Source organism: Artibeus jamaicensis, unplaced genomic scaffold (genome assembly GCF_021234435.1).
Source record: "Artibeus jamaicensis isolate MK-2021 breed Jamaican fruit bat unplaced genomic scaffold, CSHL_Jam_final scaffold_847, whole genome shotgun sequence".
Lineage (NCBI taxonomy): Eukaryota > Metazoa > Chordata > Mammalia > Chiroptera > Phyllostomidae > Artibeus > Artibeus jamaicensis.
Genome location: NW_026522057.1, coordinates 21,880,111 through 21,904,691, shown reverse-complemented (window position 1 = coordinate 21,904,691; position 24,581 = coordinate 21,880,111). Strand labels below are relative to the sequence as shown.

Genomic DNA, 24,581 nt, shown 5'->3' with positions numbered 1-24,581 from the left:
CTGCTCCTGTGAGCGGGTCAAAGCTCCCCCTGTGTCTCTCTCCTGAGGACACGTGTGATGCGTTTAGGGCCCACCCAGATAATTCAGAATAGTCCCCTCCTCAAAGATCCAGTCACACCTGTGAATCGAGTCCCATCTGCAAAGGTTCTTCCTACAGATGAGGTAGCACGGGTTCTAGGGATTAGGGGCCGGTAGATTTGGGGGTTATTCCCCAACCTCCTCCAGGCCCGGAACCACTGTCTGCCAGCTGGGGCAGGCAGAAGGGAAAGAAAGAAGCTGAGTGTCTCCTTTCCCCAGCTCTCGGCTGTGCCCCTCCATTAAACCCTAATGGGAAAGACCGAACTTTGTAAAACTGAGTTTGGAGATTGGTTTTTTTTTTTGCATTGGTCTGGACTTTTGAACTTCTGAGCGGAGACTGGCGACTGTTTTGTGCTTGACTCTGAGAGGGAGACTGGCCTGCTGGGGGATCCACACCGGGGAGGGGTGTGGGGCATGCTGGGAGGTGGTGAGCTGGGAAGAGGGCCACGGAAGTGCCGGGTACTCTCATGGGAAGCTCGGCGGCTGCGACAGGCCCTGGAGTTGTCCTGAATTAATATGCACAGTCTGGACTTTGTCCCCCACATCGTATGTAGCTATGCCACAGGAGGGGGTGTAGCCTTGGGAAGTGGCAGAGGACAATTCCTGAAGGACTTGCTGTGAGCTGCCAGAAGCCGACTCGGAGCATCTGGGGGCGGGGGATGGGGTTAGTGGCTCCTTGGGGGTGTAGGGGGACACCATGGCATCTATCACAGTGACCTAATGTGAAAGCAGAACTCGACTACTGAGGAGGGAGTGGAGAACCTCCAACACCGCACAAGCACCCAAAGGAGCTGTGGGCCTGCCTCTGTAATATTGCTTTGTGTTTACAAACCTCTTGTTTTGGTTGGAGAGCCTCGTGGATGCCGACCGGGTTACCTTTTGGGGGGATGGAGGTGGGGGTGGGGATCGTTTAGTCATTGGCTACACAAGAATTTATTGAGCATCTACTACATCCAAGACTTTTGTGGGAGCTAGGGATTCAGTAGTGAACAGAGCCCCCTCTAGACTTCTCCAAGTCGCTTTCATGTCCAGGGAAAAACCAAGGGTGCCCTACCCCCCTTTGCAGTGCTCTGAAAGAGCCCTGGCACCAAGCAGGGCTCTTTGAGGGCTACAGGGACAGAGCTTCCCTGCAGCCCCACTCTGGCCGCCTGTGTGAGCAAGTGAGCGGGCAGGTGTGGGTAAGCCCTTTGTGGGGCAAGCATCCACGTGTGGGACTCCTCCTGCTCAATTTTGCCACTTTCAACTCAACCAGAGGGGTTTCAGGGTCTCTTTGCCAGCCCCTTGCTCTAAGACCCCTCAAAACAAAGCCACCCCGATAGTTATGCTGTGTTCTTCAACCCTCCAAGGAGGCATATTTTTACTTTTGTCCCAAATTGAAGAAGCCTGGCTAACTGAGCAGTCTTCAGGACCCAACTTACACCCACCATGCTGTTACTCACAGGGTTGTGCGTCAGGGCAAAAAACTGAAAACAGGTGCTAATACATATGTATGATGGTGTGGCCCTGTGTGAAATACTATACAGCCATGAAAAGGGTAAGGCTTCTTTTCACATACTGATACAAAGGCCTCCTGTCTGAGTTATGCTATGAAGTGAACAAAGCAAGGTAGGGCATACTATGTAGCATACACTACCCTTTATGTAAAAACGAGGGGTGGGTATACACACTTTTCCTTGGTCACACACAACATTTATTTGGAAAGACAGGAAAAACAGAGGCCACCAGCTGCCTCCAAGTAAGGGAACTGAGTGGGTGAGTGACAGGAGGAGGGGGACTTTGTTTCAAGCCGCTTTTGAACTCGGAACCATGTGAATATGGCACCTATTCAAGCATAACCTTAACCCTCACTTAAACATGAAATGAACGCCGTTTTCAGGGCAGCTGGTGAGTCCCCGGGGCTGGAGCAGGAGCTCCCACGGCTTTGCTAAGTGAGCTCAGTGAGCTCAGTGGAGATGAGGAGCAGCTGGTGAACTCGGCTCAGCACGGGCTCCCCCGTCCATTCTACCAACACCTGCTGAGCCCCGCAGTGAGCTGGTGACTCAGTGTGGACCAGGAGCTCCCCCTAACCTGTAGCTGGCTTCCCAGGCCACACCTCACACTTGCCAGGCCTGAGATTTGCAACTTAAACAAGACTCCCTGGTCATTCTCAACCGCCATAGCCTTGAGAACCACTTTGTAGGGCTCCCCTCGTCAATTCCCAGGAAACGCACCCCTAGAGCCGAGGCCCCAGAGCCTGGCGTGGCTACCACACGCTGCCACCCTGGAGGCCGCCCCACACACCTCTGCAGACCTGCTGCTGACAGCCTCCGGCACTGTGAGCAGGTTGACCAGTCCCAGAGCCCCCCTTGTCCCCAGCTGAAGGCCAGAGGCCTAAGCAGCCAGCCCCTCACGGGCCTCGGGCCTGCAGGCAACAAGCTGCCTAATAAATTGTGATGAAGGGACTCTGGGCCCCACCTGCTCCTCTGCAGCTGCCATGGAGAAAACCAGTCACACCTGGGCAGCTGCTGCAGGCAGGCTTCTTAACAAGGGGGCGGGCTGGAGAGACCCTGAGTGCATAAGAGGGGAGGACAGTGGGGAGCCCTGGGGCGGGTTGAGGTGGTGGTCGGTTGGGAGGGCTGTGCCATGTCTCTCCAGAGTGTCATCCGCCTGTCCCTGGACAGCCCTGCCCATGCGGTTTGTGTGCTGGGCATGGAGTTCTGCTTGGATCTCTGCGGGTGAGGAGCTGGGGGCACTACCCGGGCTCCCCTCCCGGAGCCGCCCCTGGGGTTTGTGGGAGTTGCGGGTTTTCTCCTTCCTTGGCATCTTATCTCGTTGTCCTGTCTTAGTTCAACTAGGAGCCAAGTGTGGGTCCCTTAGGGCTCTTCTGTGTTGATGCTACAGGACTCTGACCGGATCCTATCTCTGCCCCTTGTGGTCTGGGGGCCTTGGGAGCCCATGCTCTGTGCTCTCTGTCCCCTGACCTCCGGCATGGGGGCGAGGCTGGCTCTCAAGAGAGACGCCTGTGAACTGGGAGAGGTGACACTCCCAAGGGGCCAGTGTCTTTCTTGGGGTCATAGCAGAGACCTCCCCTGGCTAAGGCCATGACTCTTGTGCTCCAAGGACCCCTTGTGGCTCCCTTCTCCCTGGGAGTTGGGGTTTACAAGTAAGATGCAGCTTTGGGGGTCTCTAGAGCATCGAGTGGGAGGAAGGTGGGGCCTGGGCTGGAGCTTGTCTGAGACATGACAATAAGGGGTCCTTGGAATAGGGGAGGGTAAGAGTAAGGCTGGAGTTGTGAAAGGACCCCCCAAAACTGCTCTGGCCATGAATGGGGGGCCTCTGCACCCTAAGGAGAGGAGGTGGGAGTTTACCCCACCATGTCAGCTGCACTCCAGGCTGAGAAGGTAAGACACTTGTGCCCTGAAGTCTGTCCCCGTTTTGGGCAAAGCAGGTGTGCCCCGAAGGAATGCGAGTCCTTCACTGTTAGCGGCTCTCCGGGGGTCTTGGTGGACGTCCGAGGCACAAATGACAAGGAGGTGACCACCCCCCAGCTGCCTCTGTCTGATCTCACGGGTGTGCTGGTGAAGATGACGACCCCCACCCTCGCCCTCGAGCAGGACAAGGTGGGCCGGGTTCGGGGGAGGGGTTGGAGTAAAGCTGGAGTAACACAACCCCGGGGTCTCCCTGCTCACAGCTGGCATTCCCTGAGCTTCTGAAAAATTCAGTGCCCAGGGTTTTGCATGGCTGATCTTTCTCGCCTGCAATGCACTTGTGAGGGGGGCACTCGGTGACCCCGTTTTGCAGATAAAGCAGTGGGGGCACTGAGATTGAGGGCCCTGCCCGTGTCCGTAACCAGCAGAACTGGGATTCCAGCTTGGTGTGTGCTTCTGACCATGACTCTGGGCTAGCTTCCAAACCGGGGCTTGGGCAGGCTGCCGGCACAGCTTCCAGCAGCAGAACTCAAACAAGCTTTCCGGTGAAGGCTAGTCTCCTGGAGGTGGAGATCCTAATGAAGCTTACGAGCTCATGTGTACTAAACGCATGCCATGTACCTAAGTATCTTGTATACAGAGGTCGGCTTTGCCCCGTTTTACATTTGTCAAGTTAATTGGTGTAACTGGAGTGGGGGAAGACCCAGGATTTGAGCCCACGGCTGTGCCCTTGCTCCTGGGCGAGCTGTCTCCCTACTGGAGCACCTGTGGCAGGTGGTGATCGACTTCCCCTGGCGGTAGAACAGGTCGACAGGCTCGTGGTGGGCTGGGCATCGGTGGTGGTTCCGTGGTGGCGGCAGATCAATTAGAAGCATCAGGGTTGCTAACACTCAACACTTGGGCCACAGCCCTGCCAGTTAAGTCACCCCCTGGTTGGGGGGGCGGTCTTGACATCAGCATTTCCCAGGCTCCAGGTGACTTCACTGGGAGGCTGAGCGTGAGACTCACAGGTGAGGCCCATTCAGGATCAGGGCGTTTATCAGAAGCTGCCGGTGTGGTCTGCTGGGAGGCGGCAGGGGGTTCACCTGGGGTAGCAGGTAGGTGGTACACATCCAGGCTACGCCACGTGCCCCGGGCAGATGCTGCCCCAGAGGCAGGCAACAGGCTAAGCCGGGAACGGCACGTCGCCCAGCTGAGCCCAGACGGTCTGAGAAGCAGTCTGCCCAGGGCTCAGCCTCCAGCCCTGCCAGGAGTGGCCTGCGGAGTGAGATGCTTGACCTTGGAGGAGAAGAGCTTCCCTTTAGGAACAGGTGGTGGTCCTACGCATGTAACTGTGGCCCTGGCTAGTGTTTGGTTCTCTGGTTCCTGGTGAGGGCCTTCAAGGCCAATGGCTGAAGGGCAAGTCTTTGTCTGGAAGCAGAGGCTGGCTTGGGGCAGAAGAAAGACCGAGTTCCAATTCCAGTCCCTGCCCCAGGTATCCCCACTTCCTACTGAGTGTGTGGCTTAATTTATGGGAGGCCCCACTTCCCCCCTGCCCTCCTCATGGGGTAACAGGTGAATCTCAGGAGGGCAGGTATAATTTAAATAAAGCTTGACCTCCAGGGCCAGGAAGCCTGATCTCCAATCCCGTACTACCCCTGCCTGTCTGAAGGACACAGGCAAGTCCCTGGATCCCTCTGCCCTTGGGGGTAGAGCCCAGCTGGATGGGTGGTTATGAGACTTGAGTGTGGAAGTCTTTGGAGTGGTGGTGGCATGTTAAACGGGTTGTTCTTTACCTAGTCTGAGTCACAGCACAGGGCCCTGTACTGGCTCCCAGTGAGACATCAGGGGCTGTACTGTGAGACCAAGGTCAAGGGGCTGGACTTGAGTACGTGGCACAGGCCCTGCTTTTGCCCTTCACTGCTCCCATGGGTTCTGGGTGCTCTCTCCACAGGTCGTGGTCTCATACTATCGACCCGATGACCAGGTGCCCGTGGCCATGGCTGAACTCTACCTTGTTGGCATTGGTGAGTGCTGTTCCCGCCCATGGAGAAAAGGCGGGGTTGGCAGAGGCTGGAGGAAGGGACTCTCCCTGTAATGAGCCACTTCCTTGGGTCCTAGGGGATTCACTCGACACACCACGCACACTCCTGCCTCAAAGCTTGGCCGCCTCTCTCCCACCACCACCCTCGTTCTCTGAGAACGGAGGCCATCGAGCGTGTGTTCCCATTATCTGCCCACCTGCCCATGTCTGGTGCCAGTGGGAGGGGTTTGGTTCAAAGTTAACTTCATCACTCTGGGTGGGTCCTTTTTCCTCACGCGCATGTCAGAACATCCCTTCAGCAATTCTTACGACGGGAGGACATCACTGCGCCTCCCCCTTCTCTTCCGAATCGGTCCAGAGCAAGCAATGATGCCTCTAATGCCTATCAAATAAGCCATACCATTTGTTCTCTTCAACCTAATTCTGTATTATCTTCGAACTCACTCCCACCTTTCTGTTCCTGTGCAGCCATCTGTGAGTCTCGATTTCTCCTCCCTTCCTCCTGAGCCTGCTTGGATCAGAACCCCCACCACCAGCACTGCCCTGTCGGGGACCCTAGCAACGCCTACTTCACTTTGTCCAGGGGCCAACTCTCTTCTTCTGCCTTCAACGGTGTTGCACGCACCTGGTGTTTTTCTTAATGTGTTTCACTTGAAATACTCCAGGAACCCCGCATGCAGCTTCGCCCCTGCGTAGCTGGCTGTCCCTTCTCAGATCCCTTTGCCGGATCTGGAGAAGTGGCTCAGGTGGCCCACCCTGTGGCTCTACAGACAGATGGCTCCCAAAACTCTCTAGCCAGCTGTCTCCCATTAACTTGGCTTGGCTAGCTGCCGACCCGATGCAACTGGAATGTCTACCCAACGTGTCAAGCTTTAACATACCCCAAATTGGGCTGAGACGCTCTACCCCAAACACCTGTTTTTAATTACCTTCCTCATTACCATAGATAGTAGTCCACCCTTCTAGCCAACCAGGTGTTACCCTTATTCTTCTTTGGCCCGTGTTGATCTGTGACCCTTGGTGGTGGTGCAACCTTAAGTTTAGCTGGAATACAGCTACTTTCCACTTGTGAGGCCCTTGGTCTGGTCTGAGCCATTGTTCTCTTGCCTGGGTCACTGCGCAGGTCCCCTGCTCCATCCTTACCCTTCTATGTGTTCAGTCTTAATTTGGCCCCCAGAGCGGCACACCTGGAAAAGCATATTGGGTAACGTCTCCTTGGATGGAAGCCTCTCACTGCTTCTGTTTTCTCGGATTAAAGCCAGGGTCACAGTTAGCCACAGGGCCTACCTGAGCCAGCTGACGTGGCCTCTAATCTGTGCCCCACTTCTCTTCCCCCTACTCATTCTGCTCTTGACACACTGGTGTCTTTGACCCTTGAACTTTCCACCTCAACCTTTCCACTGCAATTCCTATTTGATTTGCTCTTAACTCCAGATATTAACATGGATCAATTTCTGGCCTCCTCCCGGTCTCGGTTCACATTTCAACTTGGAAGACCTCTCTGCTTAAAACCGAGACAACCCGCTCCATCCCTTCCTTGTTTCCACAGCACTTTTACCATCAGACGTGTGTGTGTGAGGTATTCTCTTCATCTCCTGCCATGTGTGTGCAAGCACATGCACACACACCTTTACACTTGAAGGCAGGGCCCATCTTGCACTCGGCAGTACCTCTAGGGCCTAGAACCGTGCCTGGTTTGTAGCAGGCAAAAGGTCATGCGCATCTGTGCCAGGTGCTGAGTATTCAGCAGCAACCAAGGCCTGTTCCCTTGGCCTTGACATTCCAGTTGAGAAATAGCATGTTGGGTGACAAAAGCCATGAATGAGAAAGCCACCCAGCCGGTCATTTTGCGGTGGGGAGGAGCAGGAAGTGAAATGTGTGGACAATAGACCGCCTCTGTGGTGGTCCCCGGGCACAGCCTGGGTCCATAACCTCTAACGGGGCTTGCGATTGCTAGATGTTGAGCCCTCCTTGTGTCTTAGCATGCCGGGAGCTTTCCAGAAGGCTGGGGAGAGTAAGCCCTTCCGGGTAAGCATCAGCATCAGGCACAAAAGGCACCATGGCCACAGGGGACTTGTTCTGTGAGTCCCCAAGAGTCTGGGGAGACGTGTAAATACTTGGGCCCCTCCAGGCTTGCTCAGGAGCAGCAGTCTGCCTCTGGCGCCCTTTTCCAGCTGAGCCGACAGCAGCTTTGGGTGGCCCTGGGGGATTAGCTAGCGGCAGCTCCGAGGCTCCATCCAGCAGGCCCAGGGGCTGAGATCTCTTCATCCCGTTGCAGCGGTCTCCCTGGACGTGGACCTCTACCGCAATGGAAAAATGGGGATGGCAAGTGACAAGTGGGCTAAGGTGAGGCTGCCAGGGGAGGGGTGCCGACCTGGGGACCCTGGGCCAGACCAGGCCACCAACCTCTCTGCTTGACCTTCATCGTGTCAAATCGCTGCAACACAAATCGGAGCTGATGGGGTCAATTTCTAGTTGAAAAAAACCAAGCAAACGAAAACTAGCCTTGAATGGTGTGGCTCAGCGGTTTGGGCACCGTTGTCCTGCAAACTAGAAGTTCTCCGGTTCGATTCCTGGTCAGGCACATCCCTGGGTTGTGGGCCAAATCCTCAGTTGGGGGCCTGGGAGAGGCAGCTGATCGATGTTTCTCTTGAGTGTCCTTGTCTTCTCCATCTTTCTCCCTCTTTCCAAAAACCTTAAAGAGCTAGACTGTCTGGAGATGCTAGGTTCACACCCTAGTCTGCTGGTATAGTCAACCAGAGCAGGGAGCTGGGTTAGCGGCCTCTTTGGATAGAACATGTCTCCTCTATTTGGCTTCAGTCCCTGCTTCCTCTGACACCAGGTAGAAAGCTGGTGGCCCATCCCCAGGTGTTTTTCCCCTTCTTCTTGGCCCATTTTCCTGCTGTCACCTTCCGGTTCCTGTAAGGTACCTGAGCTGGCAGGTTCTGACCTGCAGGCTCCTATCACCTTGAAGAGGAGGTTCAGCTCTGCCCCGATGGGGGGCAGCATCTGGGAAGCAGAGCCTCTCCCCGACATCTTCTGGAACCACCATTCTTGTCATCTTTGCAGAAGAACTGGGTCTGGGGCCCCAGCGGTTGGGGCGCCATCCTGCTTGTGAACTGCAATCCTGTTGACATGGGCCAGGTCACAGACAAGACCAAGAAGGTGTTCTCTGCAGAGGGTGAGAAAGAAGTGGCCACTGCCTGGGACCATTGCCACCTGTCCTCCTTGGGCCCTGCCTTACCTGTGGCTTCAGCGCCCTACCCCTCAGCCAACAGCTTCCGGGCTGATGTCTCGGGGCTGGGCCAATCGAGTCTCATTGAGTTGAAGCTTGTAAGTAGGAAGAAAGAGGCCCCGTGGGGAAGAGCATGAGATCTGAAGTCAGGTAACAAACTTACTTCTTGGCTGTGAACTTGAGCATGTCCGCTTAGCCTCCTTGCTCCTGTTTTGCCCTCTGTAAAATGGGCCTGATACAGTTGGCCTCACAGGGCAGGTGAGAAGAATAAATGGAGACAAATATGTGGGAGCCCCGCTAAAAACCCTCTGTTGTCTGGGATGGGACCCTGACTGTCTTGGATCTGGTCCTGACATGTGGTCAGGACCTCAGTTCTAGGTCTCAGCAGCAGGACAGATGTCTCTGTTCACACCAAGACTGGAGGGAAACTCTCTGCACTGCCCACGCCAGGCCCTGTTCTAGGTGTTTGTGGGTTACCATGGGCAGGGGCGGTCAGTGCCACCCTCACTCAAAATGGGCCTGAGGATTGCGAGTTGCCTGTGGCCCACTGTGTAGAGAGCAAAGTGTGATGTGGACCAGGGCAGCCTGGGCAGAACAGGAGGCAGGAGGGTCCAGCACTAAGGCCCCCACCCTTGGAGCGCCAGCCTCCAGAGACCCTGAACCTTAGCCTTTTCTCTTGCCTAGAAATAAAGAACCTGTCCCCGATGGTACTGACCCTTCAAGGGCCCAGCGACATTTTGAGGAAGCACCAGCTGGTTCTCCACACCTCCAAGGAAGAGGCGAGGAGGGTGAGGGTCTATCGGCCCCAAGGTGAGTGTTCCAACGCCAGCTCTGTTTTGTCTTCTTGGCCAAGGTGCGGCCACACCCACACCTGGCAGGGTCCCCTCCAAGCCACTGGGGACCTGGAGATGCTGCTGGTCAGGCTCTGTTGGGTCTGGAGTCACATCCCTAAGTGTCTGTCTGCCACTGTCTCCCCAAACTGTCTGCACACATGGGTGAGTCCCTGTGCATCCAGGACACCTTCCCCGGGGAGGCAGTGAGGGTGCCTATCCTGAAGGACTTCTGTACCTGGAAGAGGAGACATGCGCAGTAGCTAAAACAATAGCTCCTGCCTTATACAGATTAGGTAATGCCTCCTCCCGATTACTCCTGCCGGAAGAGTAATCCACCTTCGTTCCGGAACCAGGACACCACTATGTTAAGTTTCTGGAGTTCAGAGGCCAAGAAGCCGGTAGCAGTGATGCCGGGGTGTCCACCTCAGGCCCCACGCCACCTTCAGTCCCTATCAACCTGGCAGGCAGGTGCCATGTCCCTGTTCCATGAAGGTGTGAGGGCTGTTGGGTTAGAAAGTGGGCTTGTCCAGCTCCAGCGAATAGCCTTGAGCAAACAAGTCTTCTGACTTTGCCGAACAGGTTTAGCACCCAGGGCCTCTGCAGTCCTGACGCCGAGACTCAACTCTTTCCTTCCGGAGGCACATGTCAATTTGTCACCTTGTTCTAAAAGCCATGTTCAGCTTTAGCTGGGCATTTGGTGAAGCCTGTGGTTTATGCTGGACCAGCTCTGTGTCCCGCATGGGAGCACACGCCTCTGGCTTTCTCGGCTGTCTCCCATTGCATCTCCTCTGCGGACCAGAGGTCACAGCTGGACTTGGCAGTGACCTGGGAACTAGACAGAAAACATAGCCCAGGTTGTAGGTGGCCCTTCTACTTATGGGCTAGGAGGGAGCCTTAGAAACCTGTGGGTCATGGCCTGGTTCAGGCCGTGAGGGCTGCTGTGGCCCCTGAGGTCCACCAAGAAGTACAAACAACCAGGCTAAGCTGGGCAGTCCCTGTGGCCTGCTCGGGAAGCCAGTGAGCCCCGTGGCTAAAGGTGCTCCGCATCATCACGTATGTATCAAGCCACCCACCCTTGTTTGGCTTTGTTTTGTTTTGTTCTCACCTGAGGACATGCTTATTGATTTTGAAGTGGGCGGGGCGGGGGGAGGAAAATATCAATGTGAGACAGAGACATCGATCAATTGCCTCTCGTACGCATCCCAACTAGGGACCGAACCTTCAACCCAGTCATGTGGCCTCATCAGGAATCAAACCCGCAACCGTTGTTTATGGGACGATGCTCCAACTAAATGAGCCACACTGGCCAGGGCTTTTATTTTTTCAACTTAAAAAATGTTTAAGGCTGAGATACACAGCCCAATGTTTTAACGAGCCCTCCAAGGGATTCAGAATCTCCAGTGTGAGAACCACTAGTCTAAGATACAGTAAAGGAAGCTGAGAAGAAGCTTCCGGAGCAATAGGCACCCAGAGCATAAGGTTCCAGACACGGTGGGAGAAGAAAGCCTTCGCAAAGGCGGCGGCGGTCACCCATGGCGGATGCTGTCGGCAGACGAATCAGACTGGTAGTCACGTCTTGTTTTCCAAGCAAGTCATTAGTGAGTTTGATGAGAACAGTGGGGACGAAAGCCAGGCTGAGGTGGGCAGGCGTGGGGAATACGGACCGCAGCAGGAACTGTCCAGAGGGAACTGTAAGGATAAAAACTGAGGGGGAAGGTAAGGCGGGGGGGACCGTATCTGAAGGTGGTGGAACAGCACATCTGTGTGCAGAGGGGACCCACCTGGGGAGGTGGGGAAAGACCTTGGAGAAAACTGCAGGAAGAGCGCACATGCTCAGGTGAGGACACTGGAAGTGGGAGTTCATAAGCATGAACGAAACGAGTGTCCGAGGGAAGGTCCCCCGGAGGGCTGAGGGGCTTGTAGCAGGCGATCTTGGGACCCTCTTGCCCCCGCCACTCCCTGGTGAGTCAGCTTTGAGTGGAGCACCTATGGGGAGCCCAGGGCCCTGGCACAGTTGAAGGTGCTGGGTCTGCAGAAGCTCTAGGGGGCCAAGTGGCGGTCAGCTGTGATTCAGTCTGTGGAGCTGGGAACCCAAAGGGCACCAAGCCGCAACCTCAGCAGTGAGTCAAAAGGGCTGTGTTTCTGGGCTGGGGGCCTACAGGGGTCCTGGAAGAAGCCTCATCTTGTCCAGTCTGACCCCCTTGAGGCCTGGCCCAGGGCCAGCGGAGAATCTCGCAGGGGCATCCCCAGCTGGCCCAGCCTCTACACAGCCAGCAGCAGCAGAAGCAAAGGGGACTGAGGCCAAGCCTGTGGCCAGCACCCCTGAACCTTTAAGAAGGTTTTTCTGCATAACTGCTAGTAGCTGAAGTCCCTCTGAAGGGACAATCCACCCCCCCCTTCCCCAGGCCATTGTGGAACTGCAGACCAGAGTCAAGAGGCCAGTGAACCAGAGCCTGTGCCCTGGGGACAGCTGTGACCTCAGCAGCCACCTACTGGCATGTTGAAACTGGAGACCAAGGCAGTGGGCACCTGCTATGCATGATGTATGGCGAGGCCTCGGTGGCCAAGGTCAACCTACAGTGAGGTTTCCCCAAACTGGAATCCATCCAGAGGCTTTAAGCTGGAGCAGCTGTCATCGGGGCTACGGCTACGGCTGCCACACTGAAGGTGGTGGGTGAGAAGGGTAGGGACTCGGGAAGGAAGGCCAGGTAGGGAGAAGTGGTCCAGGTTGGTGGCCCTGGGACACGGTGATCTCCAGAGATGGAGAACGGATGAATTTGGGGCCAGATTAACCAGAGGCAACTACATGTGGTCAACGTCCCTCTGTTTGCTTCTGTGGGTGGTTTTATATTTCACCATCTAAAGCTGCAACAACGTGGGCTTGACCCATGTGGTAGGAAGCTTCTCACCTTCTTCAGAAACCCTGAGCGGAGCCTGTCCCACCCAGGAGACAGCTGTCGTTGATGCTTCCCGGTGCTTAGTGTCAGACCTCGGGTGAGGCCACCGAGTCCCCTTTTGATCATTGTTTCTTACCTTCAAGGCTTTTCATGACCTTCTGCCCAAAGGTGGTCAGTGCGTAGCCCATCATGGGTCTTCACCCTAGACTGCGTGCTTTGAGGGCAGCCCTTTGGAGCTGAGTCCCGAGTCCTGATGTGCGACAGGCCTTTGTCCTAAACACTAGAGACATAGGGACAGGAAAGCCAGCTGGGCTCCTGCTGTCCCGGAACTCTCAGCCAGGCTTCCGATGAGAGGAAGGAGCCAGTAGCCTGGTCCTTCGGCTGTGGTGACCGCTGGCCTGTCCATCCTCTCCTTCCTAGAGGACAGCTCCAGCACCTTCGAGCTGGTACTGGGGCCAGACCAGCACTCGCACACCTTCCCCCCGCTGGAGAGCAACTTGCAGGAGACCTTCTACGTGGAGGCCACAGAGTTCCCATCTGCCAGCTTCTCTGGCCTGATCTCCTTCTCTCTCTCCCTGTTGGAAGAGTCTCAAGACCCAGTAAGTCCCTGAGAAGACACGCCCCTCTTGGAGCAGGAAATGCATGGTGGGGGGGGGCATCCCTTTTGGCCAGGTGGCAGGGAGAGGGGAGCACACAGCTTGGTGGGTGGAGCTGGGGTTTCAATGCCACCTTTGGAGGAGAGAGTGGCAGAGGACAGGTGGCCTGGACCAAGCAGCTGGAGTCCCGGGGGGACAGGGAAGAGGGCAGATGTGGAACCAGGTCACCAGCCGGACCGTGTTTTCTGTCGCAGTCCATTCCGGAGACCCTGGTATACAAGGACACGGTGGTGTTCCGGGTGGCTCCTTGCATCTTTATCCCAAGCACCCAGATGCCTCTAGAGGTCTACATGTGCAGGTGAGAACCCTGCAGGCTGCCTGCGCTAGGCTGCTCCCATACCCAGTGCCCCCCTCCACCTGTCTGCAGACGCTTCAGTAACGAGGACTAGACTTCTTATCAGGAAAGTGAAACCCTTCCGCCTGAGCTGCCTGGTCCCCAAGATGGTCATCAGTACGAGTCTGAATGCTTACCAAGTGAGGGATAGAGCAAGGAATGCAAGGTCCTGCCCCCAGTCCTACCAGGAGACTGACAAGTAAACAATGTGTCCTCAGTATCAAATGCCATAGAGCAAAAGGTAGACGAAATGGCGAGGACAAGAGTGTGTCCTGGGGACAGCAAGGAGGCCTGTAGAGCTAGAACAAAGCAGGTGATGGGAGGGGAAGAGGAGATGAGGATGGGGCCAAGGCCAGCAGGGCCTCGGGGACCCCCGTGTGTCAGGGCACAGCCTCGGGGCTGCAACAGACCCCACTGCAGTGGCTTCAAGTTACCCAGCGCTAAGCACCTGTTTGAGCCGACAGCTTGGAGAAAAGCCCATGGTGACTGGTCTGTCTCCAGCAACTTGAATTCTAGGGAAGCGTAAATGCAGCACCAGGTCTGACCAGGGTTGGAGGCTTGCCAGGCAAACAAACCCAGGTTAGTGCTGGGCAGGGGTGAGACGATGAGAGACTCAAAGCCAGGTAAGAAGAAAGGCGAAGAGGCAGGGCAGTGAGAATGAGGGCAGTCCAGGGCCGGTGGTCCCTGTGTGGTCAGGCTGCTAGCCCAGCCACTAGACGGGGCGAGCAGGGAGGATGGAATTGATGGAGCTGGACGTTAGGTCGAGACCTTGGAGGGGGTGTGATTGGTGGGAGGAGGCTGGGGCGAGGTAGATAATAAGGGCTGTCAAGTCAAAGACCGAAGAGGCTTCGATGACCCAGATGTAGCAACACATGGCAAGGAGGAACCCCTCCCCCAGGCGCATGGGGTACCAAACAGAAAGAGCCCTTCCACAGGAGGGCAGCTAGGGTTGGAGGGTCCTCGGGAATGGCAGGTTTTAGAACGAGACCATCAAGGGAAGGGCTCCAGGACTTTTGCTGATAACACGCATGCAAACACCACCTCTTGCTACTTTGTCTTTTGTATCTGAAGACAAGTTGTTCACTCACAGGAGGCACCTGGGGGAACCTGGGTCTTCTGGGAGCCTCCCACAGCAGGAGTCTGCAGGCACGGCTTGACCTGGCTTAGCCACAGAAGGCCAAGACACCCAGAACCCACCCCCAAGACTGTTCTAGACCTCGTCAGGGTGGTTAGCTCCCTGTGGGCCTGCAGACCCGAGAAAGTGTTTTTGGAACAGGAGTGATGACTGGCCACACATGTTTTATATCAGGAATAGGATTAGAATACCCATTTCGACATTTCTCAGCGTGGCCTTGCCCGTACGCAAGTCACGAGGGTCTGTTTGTAAGACGGTGGTCATCTTACATAGCCTCCCACACTGCTGTTTATCTCCAAGGAACAGATGCTCAGCGTGGACCTGCAGGACGGTGCCCAGAGTGCTGTGCACCATGGCCCTGAGATCCCGGGCTTCAAGCCCCAACTCCTGCTACCCATACAAATGACAGCCATGGTGGTCAGCTCACAGGGGGACTCCTGAGGTCCTGACATCTCTGGGGAAAATGCAACCCCCTCGGGGAGAGAAGAGCCCGCCCTCTGGGGAGACTGAGGCAGAAGAGCCTGGGGTGGCCCCCAAACTGCCTGGGGCAGGGCCAGAAGGAGCTTGTAGAGAATGACTGTGGGATAAGGACAGAGGAGGGACCTAGGCCCCCAGAGTGGGGACCGATATGGATAGTTCCTGACCAGACACTGCCGTGAGCTAAGCCAAATGGTGCTGGGCAAGACACGCTGAGCTGTCGGCTTATGCCCCATGAGGTGGGGGGACAGCCACTCTGCTTATCTTGTGGGTGAGGACATGATCTTGACCAGAAAGAGGTGCCCCCTTCCCCTGGGACAACAGCAAGGTCATGACCCAGGGGGAGGGGGGCAGCCTTGAAGGCCTTCCCAGAGGTGGTTCATCTCCCTCCACAGAGAGCTGCAGGTCCAGGGTTTCGTGGACACAGTGGCGGAGCTCAGTGAGAAGAGTAGCTGCCAGGTGGCGTTTGTGTACGAGGACCCCAACCGCCTGGGCAGGTGGCTCCAGGTAACAGCCCACCTGGGGAACCCTGCCAGTAGGGTTCCCGATGGCAGCCCATACGATGAGCATCTCAGGCTTCCGTTTGACCTTCCCAGTGAGGTGTAAGCCCCCGAGGCATCTTTATCTTTAGAACCTCACTGGAGGCTCCGATGAAATGACTTGTCCGAGTCACAGCCACGAAGGAATACAGAGCTTAGAGTTCAGCTTCTCCTAACTCAGGGTGCATGTGCGGTCAAGACCACAGAACACATGCCCTTGACCCCCAAGCACCTGAAGGGTCTGAGCCTGGCAGAGCAGGAACTCCTCCTGGTGCACTGTTCTCCAGGAGGAGCTGAGTGATCATTGCGTGCCGGCACTGTTTTGACTATCAGAAGAGCGGACCCCACTGCCCCTGATCTAGCAAAGATGGAGCTCTAAGTGCTGTGCAGACGAGATGTGGCAGAGCAACTGGTCCCACCAGGGCTCTGGGGAGACCAGGACAACCTTCAGACTCAGGAAACAGAACTGGCCTTGTGAAGGTTGGGCTTGCAGGGCAGACTGGGAGCAGGAGGCCCCCGGGCTGGAGGAGCGGCTGACTGAAGACCGTAATGGGGGCCGCCCTTGGGAGACTGCAGAAATGGGCTGGGCAGCTGGGTCAGAGCAAAGAGGTCAGGTGCAGGTCATGTACCAGGGCCCTCCAAGCCAAGGTGAGGAGCAGAAACACATCCAGAGCAAGACAGGATGATGTCGGACAGCGCGAATCAGGGCTGTGAGCGTTCTGACTCGGGGCTGAAAGGACCCCTTCAGCTGAGAGAGAGAGATCAGGTCTCAGGACAAGAATAGGTGAGAAGGCAGTCGGAGGGCATGGTAGTAACTTAGGGAAGAGACCACAGCGGTTCTCCCACGTGGCTTCTAGGTGAGACCGATCCTAATGTGTGTTAGAAAGGAAGCCTGGGAGGTGTGTTCATGGGGGTAAAAGATGAGAGGAGGAAGAATGGACGTGGCTCACAGTTAAACTTGAATGGGAGAATGAGTTGAGAAAAGCCCCCCAAAAGGTGGCGTTCCTGAGCTGAGTTCCGAGAGCTGAGCAGGTGTTGGAAGGAAGACATGTTCCCATTGCTACCCAACCCCCGCCCTGCTCTGGAGGTGGCCCGAGTACAGGGAACACTGTGCCTGGCCAGCCAGATGGACGCGGGCAGGAAAGCAGCTGTGGGAAGCACACATCACAGCTCGTCTTCCTGTCCCCTCCAGGACGAGATGGCCTTCTGCTACACCCAGGCTCCCCACAAGACTGTGTCCCTGGTTCTCGACACCCCTCGGCTCCTGAGGCTCGAAGATTTCCCCATGAAATACTCACTGGTGTGGGGCTCGGTTTGGCTGATCTGAACTCGGTCTGACCGCTCGGGCCTGGTGCCTGTCTGGAAGTGATGGGGGCGCCAAGGGGGAGGGCCCAGGTGGCCTTGGGGGGCGTGGGAGCCTGAGAGTCTGAATTAGGGGTGAGACTGGGGCTTAAATCCCATCCCTCCTAACACCCCCGCCCCGCTGGGTCTGCTTCCAGAGCCCAAGGGTTGGCTACATGATCCGGTACGCCAAGGACCACAGGGTGGCCAGCATGGACTCCATTGGGAACCTGATGGTGTCCCCGCCAGTCAAGTTCGAAGGGAAAGAGTATCCTCTAGGCAGGATCCTCATTGGCAGCAGCTTTTACCCCAGGTGAGGCAAGTGGTCAGGTGAGGCAAGCGGTCAGGTGGCGGGTGGCCAGGTGTCTTAGAACTAAAGGAACCCTGGTAGGTCACCCAGTTGCACCTGCCTCCCCTGCGACCCAGTAGGCCACCTGCCTGGGCCATTCCTTAGACTCTCGGGTAAAGGATATTTGAGTCTGCGATTCACATGGGAAACTAAAGGGAGAGACAGATATTCTGAGTGGTGATTCCCAGGTTTAAACGGAAGCGAGCCGAACTCAGTGGGTCTGTTGACCCCACAGGATGTCACTTCCACAAGATGTGGACTTCTAGGTGGCCTCCCTCAAAGCTACACCACTTCTTGGTGGCCATTAATTTACAGCCAGGAAATACTGAGGACCGAGGTCCAGTCTTTTTTCTAGAATCTCTTGGCTCAGTGCTAAATTGGACCCTAACAAAGGGTTTTTAAAAGATTTTTATTAATTTTCAGAGAGGGGGGAAGGGAGGGAAATATCAATAACTAGTTGCCCCTTGCATGCACCCTGACCGGGGACTTAACTTGAAACCCAGGCATGTGCCCCGATTGGGAATGGAACCAGTGATCTATCTTTGGGGTAACGCTCCGACCAGCAAAGCCGTACCGGCCAGGGGGTGCGTAAGGGATTCTTACCACCCCACCCCTGTGGGCTGTCACTGGAGCCTGATAGGTGGTTAGAGTAGCTGGTTACCTGAAGGTAGCCTGGCACTCAGCGGCAAACCAGGACTACGCTGGTTCAAGGGCTGTTCCTTCCCTCTTCCCTTTAGCAGGGAGGGCCGGGACATGAGTAAAGAACTGCGTGGCTTCCTAGACGCCCAGCAAGTCCAGGCCCCGGTGGAGATCTTCTCAGACTGGCTGATGACCGGCCACGTGGACGAGTTCATGTGCTTCCTCCCCTCACCGGTCCAGAGCAAGGACGAAAAGGTCTGTGTTGGGGGCTGCAGAGGGTGTCTCCCGCCTTTTAGAGACCCTTAGAGGTTTCCAGAAGGTGGGGGAAGCTAGCGTCTGACCCTAGCTCCCTGTCTCCCAGGGCTTCTGGCTGCTCCTGGCCAGCCCCAGCTCCTGCTACAGACTCTTCCAGGAGAAGCAGAAGCAGGGCTATGGACACATGCCTCTGTTTGAAGAAGTCCGGGAGGATAAGCTCCTTTCTAACGGTAAGGGAACCACTCAGCTACAGAGCGGAGGCCTGTCCCCTCCTCCCCATGTATCCGTTCCAGAATCATTTTACTGTCTTTCCTGGAAGAAAGGGTCCTAGGGAGACATCAAAGCATAGCATGTACCCTGTTAGAACATCTTCTTCCAGTTCTGGGCTATTCTGGGGGTGCTGGGACAGCACAGGCAGATCAGAAGTTCTGGGGTGGCTCAGGCTGCCAGAACGTGTGAAGGGGACTCAGCCAGCAGGCGATAGCTCAGCGGGGTGGGGAAGGGGGAGGGCCAGAAGCTAGCATTAGTTTCCAGAACTACATAGGGAATGCTGGATTAAGCACCCCAGGGATTGGGGCTTCAGGGGTCTCCGGTCACCCTTAGGGAGAACAGAGACTGGAGGAGGTCGTGTAGCTGGTGCCACGTGTGGTTCTTCTAGCATGTGGGAGCCCTGGCACGGGGTGGCAGGTGGCGGGAAGTCCTGCAGGCCCTTGCCGTTCAGCGTGTGGTCTGAGGGCCACCTGGGAGCCTGTTACAGAGGCAGTTTCTGCCGCACCCCAGACCTCCCCCAACCAACTTCTGGGATGGGGTCCGGGTCTCCTGATCCCGGGAGCACTATGGAGGGGGCATTTACTGAGCATGAACCATGTGTCATATGCGACACTTGGTGTTACCTCAGCTGAACTGTTCGAGAGACAAGGCAACTGAGAAGCAAAGTTCAGTAACTTGGTCAAAGTCACAGGTAGCAGGTAGCCCGGTTGTACAGGTCAGAGGTGGGTGGGGCTGACGCCACCTGCGGGACCTGCTCTAAGCTGCTTCCCAAGCAGGGACTCTCCGTCCTGCCAAGGACAGAGTGGCTAGGAAAAGTCCTGCCTGGCCTCTCAAGGCCCCTGTTCAGTCCCTAGAGACTAGCCAGGTCACCCACCCTAGTCACTGGCCCAAGAATACACACAGTCAACTGTGTCTGGGGCTTGAGTCTGGCCAGCCTTGGATACTGCTGCCTGCTCCTTGGCCTTACACGCCTGCCTGCTTTCTCCTTCTTCCTCCAGGGAGGCATTACAGCACCATCAATCAACTTCTGGCTGATGAAAACCTGAGAAAGCAGAATAACTATGTGGAGGTAGGGGCTGAGAATGTGGGGGACCTTCTCCAGAAAGTGGGGGGAGGCAATGACAATCTAGATGAGTTCCTAACTGAGCAACTACTGTAGCCCCAGCAGCATGCAAGATGCGTTCGTTACTGTGGTCCTCGGAATAACCCCGTGAGGCCACACCCACCCGTGTGTGATAGGCAGGCTCGGAGTCAAGTCACTGGTCTAAGCTGATGACTTGGAGTCCTGGGTTTGAACCTGTGGGACTACCATGTTCATGCTTCACTCACTGCGTCACTCACGGGGTTGGGCCAGAAAACAGGGCCAGAGCTCAGCAGCCTCTGGGCGGGGGACCCCACCCCTGACTTGTCCAAGAAGCCAAGTACCTGAGACAGGAACAGACCAGGGCCTTCTCCATGCTCGGGCCCATCGGCTCGGTGTCCAGAATCCAGCAATGTCTGCAAATGTGGGTCGCGGGCTGTGGGAAGCACAGGAGCTCCCTGAAGAGCTTACCTGACGAGCTTACCTGACTTCTGGAAGGGAGGCCAAGGCCTGGAGGAGGGTGGAGTTGCCTGGGGTCACACAGTTGGCACAAAACTGCTTTGTCCTCTGGCTCTCTCTGGCTCCCAGCCAAGGCACATCCAGTGCCACAGAGCACTGGTGCTCTGACCTTTGCTAAAGCAGGGAAGGCCTCCTGGCACAGCAGGGTAGGTACTGGCCAGGTCTGGTGTCAAAACAACCCTGGACAGTGCCCTGGGCGGAGGGGTCGTGCCCTATGTCAGACCAGAGAGATGCTCGGGCGCTGAGCATCACCCGACCTGAGCAGGAAAGTGCCCAAGTGGGAACCACTCCTCCTGTCCCTTCTTCAGGAGGGAAGCAGAATTTCCTGTCCCCCTATCCCCTGTCCCCCTATCCCCTGTCCTTGCCCAGGTCCCCTGTCCTTGCCCAGGTCCCTCACCCCAGCCAGGATTGAGGGCTAAAGGGGGACCCAAGCTCCATAGAATGAGGGCCAGTGGCTGCTGCAGTGCCAACTGGCTGTGAAAGCCCGGCCTCTGGAGGCCAGGCCTTGACACTGAGCCCCCACTTCCTCTCAGAAAAAGGAAACTCTGCTTTATCAGAGGGCTGGTGCGCCATGTGAGGCTCCGCCACACGGGGGGGGCGATGGGAGGGTGGGAGCTGCTGCAGGCCCCCGCCCTCCACGCCCGTGAACTCACGGCTGCCCTGGCCCACCTGCCCCACAGAAGTGCATTAACCTGAACCGACAAATCCTGAGGTGGGAGCTGGGTCTGCAGAACAGCGACATCATTGACATCCCCCAGCTCTTCTGTCTGGAGCCGCTGAGGAATGTCCCCTCGAGCCAGCAGACTGAGAAACTCTACGCCAGGCCCTTCTTCCCCAACCTGGTGAGAGGCTCGCTGGCGGGCTGTCCCCTTGGTGGAGCTGGGGGTGGGGAACCATTCGGCCGACGGGACATACAGCGCCAGACTAGGGGGTGGGCGGTGCAGAGCAGGCAATGGCCTCGGAGAGGAAGCGGAGGGAGGACCCCTCTCCCCGTGGAGCAGTGTGCAGGACCCAGGCTGAGGGGCTTGCCAAGCAGTGCCCATGGCTGGGCCCTGGGGAAGTCACCGTGCAGCCCAGCTCAGAGACTGGGACACAGTGCCACCACCAGTGTCCGGGTAGCTGAGCCACCTGCTGGCTGAGATGGTGGGCAAGGTCCCCACGACAGGACTTCCCACAGAGCCTGGGACCAGGGCAGCATCCGAAACAGGGAAGTGCTCACACTCATAAGGGTAGTTACTATGTAGACTGCGGGGCAGAAGTTGGGGCGTGCAGTACACAGGAGACCCTGCTGAGCCGAGCCTACCCGACTCTGGCCTATGTCTGACCTTTCTCCCGCACTGGGACCCACCACGCAGCCACTTAGCACGCATTCTGACACTTGAGCTCAGCAGTTCCCCCAAACACCAGCAGACCTCTTCCCTGAGGCCCAGGGACACAGGCCTTGCATTCACCAACCACACGTGGGTACCTGCTAACTTTACCAGACCTGTGTAGGCCCTGGGAGCAGGTGTGTGGGGGAGGGGCATGATGGGAGTTGCTTTAAGGAAGTGATGCTGGAGTCGACAGTCAGATGACAAAGCTAGGGGCGGGGGAACATTCCAGCAGAGGTAGGCAAGGTTGTGAAGAACAGGACTTAAGGCCAGAACGAGAAATGCAGGAGAGGAAGGAACCAGGGAAGCCGGCAGAGCCAGGCCTTGGCCAGGCAGGATTTGTTTTACTATTGAATCCTGCGGGGGTGAGGCCATTGGAGGCTTAAGCAGGAGTGAGTTGGATTTGCCAGGACTGACTAGTGATGTCTGCACGAACACAGACCTGGGGAAGTGCTGGTATGTGCGGGGCCTTTCTGGTCCAGTCCAGCCAGAGGCAGTTGGGTTTTCCTTTGCATTGCACGAACCCAATGGGACTTCTAACCTAGACGGACAGGGGCTTTCTTCCACGGCTCCAGCCTGGCCAGGCCTTGCCCACCCTGTCTCTCCAACAGCTGCAGTTGATAGTGATGGGCAAGAACCTGGGCATCCCCAAGCCTTTTGGGCCCCAGATCATGGGCACCTGCTGCCTGGAGGAGAAGATATGCCAGTTGCTGGAGCCCCTGGGCTTCCAATGCACCTTCATTAGCGACTTTGACTGCTACATGACTGAAATCGGAGACTTCTGCTCCTGCGCCAACGTCCGCCGGGTGCCCTTTGCCTACAAATGGTGGAGGATGGTGCCTTAGACCCAGGCCCAGCACAAATGGCTCATGGTCACTTGCCCTTGCCCTGCTCAGGCTGGAGAGTTGAGACACCATGCCCCTTCCATATCCTGTTCCTGTCCCTCGGAATCCAGTGGGGTGGCAAAGGCTGCCAGACTGAACCCCTTGGAGAGAAACGTAAACGGCCTTCAGCTGATAAGTGGTTATTAAAGCTGTAGCTGTTCTGAGTGCATTTTGGCAGCGGCCGCCTTGTTCGGGGGCGGATGGAAAGCTGAGCAGGGATACCTGTGGGATTCCACAGGTACCTGTGGGATAGCAGTGGCCAAGCTGTCCTACTTGTGGGGGCAGGCCACTGGGCTTACAAGTTGCTGTTGGCCTCACCCTTCATGCTGGCTCGAGTGAGAAGTGGTGGGAATCAGACTGCTTGCATTCCCCTAGAAAAACACCTGAGACTGGCCAGGTACGGCAGCGTGAGCCAAGTGGGACAGATCAGGCAGGGGGAAGAGACAAGGCAAGGGGCCTGCTGCAGCCGAGGAAGGCCTGGCCAAGAGGGGTGGTACCCTTCGGGCCTGGGGAGCAGCTGGCTGTGTCAGGCGCTGGTCTTCTTGGGGGCTGCTGGTGTGTAGCCTCTGGGAGATAGGGTACATCAGGGGCAGGCCTGGGTCAACTCCCATTACGCCTGCCTAAGTGTCTAGGAGAGGAAATGCTTACTCTACGGCCATCTATTCCCGCCCACCTGCCCTTGTGTTTAATGGCACAAAAATGCCGCTACAGCAAATGAATGATTCTGGCTGTTCCCACCCTGCCTCTCCCAGGGCTGTGACACTCCCGGGGGGTCCAGGTGTTTGGAGTGGGGCAACGCCCACTGGGAGAGCAGGTCTGCTGGTGTCAACAGCCAGTGTCCAGGCCCCACCAAGGAGTGAGCGGTGTTGAAATGTCAGGGGCTGCAGGGGCCTGGTGGCTGGTGCGGTGCGGCCAAATAAGCCTGGAGGAGCAGCTGGGGCAGAACAGAAAGGCCAGGGCCTCCAACACACGGCTTGCCTCTCGGTACCCCTGGTGGGCAGCTTACCTCGCTGCAAGTAAGGGGCCAGTGCGGGCTGAAGGGGCACATCTGTGACCATGCTCTAGTGACATAAGGCTCCCCTCTAAAAAGCGGGTAGGGGAGGGTAGCAACTGACACTAGATGTTTTTGGACAAACACCTCCCGTTCTGGTGCCTTCCATGCCCCATCTTGTGGTCTCAAAGCCCCAGTGTGGTGGACACAAAGTCCACTTGGGCAAGACAGGTGCTGGCCGTCTCCTCACAAGGGACCTCCCAACCCTAATATGGTTTCAGCTGAGAAGCTAAACCCGTCGCCCTGGGCTGCTGCTGCGACAGCCCCTTGGCAGAGCTCTGGCCCGGGCAGGACGGGGCTGCACGTGTGGGGAGCCGAGGAAAACCGGAGTCGATCGTGTCCTTACCTCCGTGCCACTGAAAAGGAAGCGCAAAAGCCAAAACAGAGTAAACAATGATGTTGTTTATTTAAAATGTTTACTCCAAGAAATATATATAAAAAAAATAAGACAATTACAGCACTAAACCAGGCACCTTCGACCAAATCACAACCTCCTCTTAGATTCCCCTTCACTCTAAGCCTCTTCTTCCCAGTTCCTCCCGAACTGGAAGACACGGCCAATGCCTCTCTCAGCTCTGGTCACTCTGTCCCTTTCTCTTGGAGTGCAGGATGCCCCCCCCCCCAACTCCTTGTTCTGTAGGAGTTCCCCCCAGTAGGAAGTTCATTTTAAAACTCTTAAGCCAAAAGGAGTGATTGTGGGAGAGAAAGGGCAGCTTCACTTGGAAGCTGCATCCCTTTCCTGCTCCAGTCCCTGGCAAGGGGTTCTAGCATCGGCTGGCGGGGGCTGCAGACTCTCAGTCCACTGGAAGACCGAAGCCCTGCTTGGCCAAGGGCGGCTCCTGCACCTGGCACTCGCTCAGCGACTGCACCGCCGGGGCGGCTGTGCGGGGGCAGGGACATAGGCACCTGCCCCCACGTCAGGAAAGAGACTTGTCCGGGGAAACGGGTCCACGTGCGGAAGCTTGAGTTGGAGACGGTGGCTTAGGGGTGATTTGGACAAACCAGGTCAGTTTAGCAGAAGCTCTGAAATGGCAGAAGCTTCTCCCCTGGACTATCGACTGAACACAGGACAGCGGAGATGAGCGTGAAGTCAGACTAAGTCTCAGATGTGGGCCGTCCCCTCACGACTGGCCAGAACAGAGACCGCTCCTACAAGCCCTGCCCAGGCAGAAGCCACTGCAAGGAGGAACGGGACGAGTAGGAAGAAA

At 56.6% G+C, this 24,581-nt stretch overlaps 1 protein-coding gene across 1 annotated transcript; it reads left to right on the top strand.

Annotated features, from left to right (window-relative positions):
• Positions 1 to 2,682: 2,682 nt before the first annotated feature.
• PADI6 (peptidyl arginine deiminase 6) lies at positions 2,683 to 22,485 on the top strand. Its single transcript, XM_037154789.2, has 16 exons — positions 2,683 to 2,792; positions 3,506 to 3,677; positions 5,419 to 5,491; positions 7,787 to 7,854; positions 8,578 to 8,689; positions 9,428 to 9,553; positions 12,894 to 13,072; positions 13,324 to 13,427; positions 15,471 to 15,582; positions 16,807 to 16,914; positions 17,114 to 17,268; positions 18,042 to 18,198; positions 18,305 to 18,428; positions 19,467 to 19,537; positions 20,749 to 20,910; positions 22,050 to 22,485. The coding sequence occupies exons 1-16, from the start codon at positions 2,701 to 2,703 to the stop codon at positions 22,281 to 22,283; spliced, it is 2,049 nt and encodes a 682-aa protein (XP_037010684.2). The 5' UTR covers positions 2,683 to 2,700; the 3' UTR covers positions 22,284 to 22,485.
• The last annotated feature ends 2,096 nt before the right edge of the window (positions 22,486 to 24,581 follow it).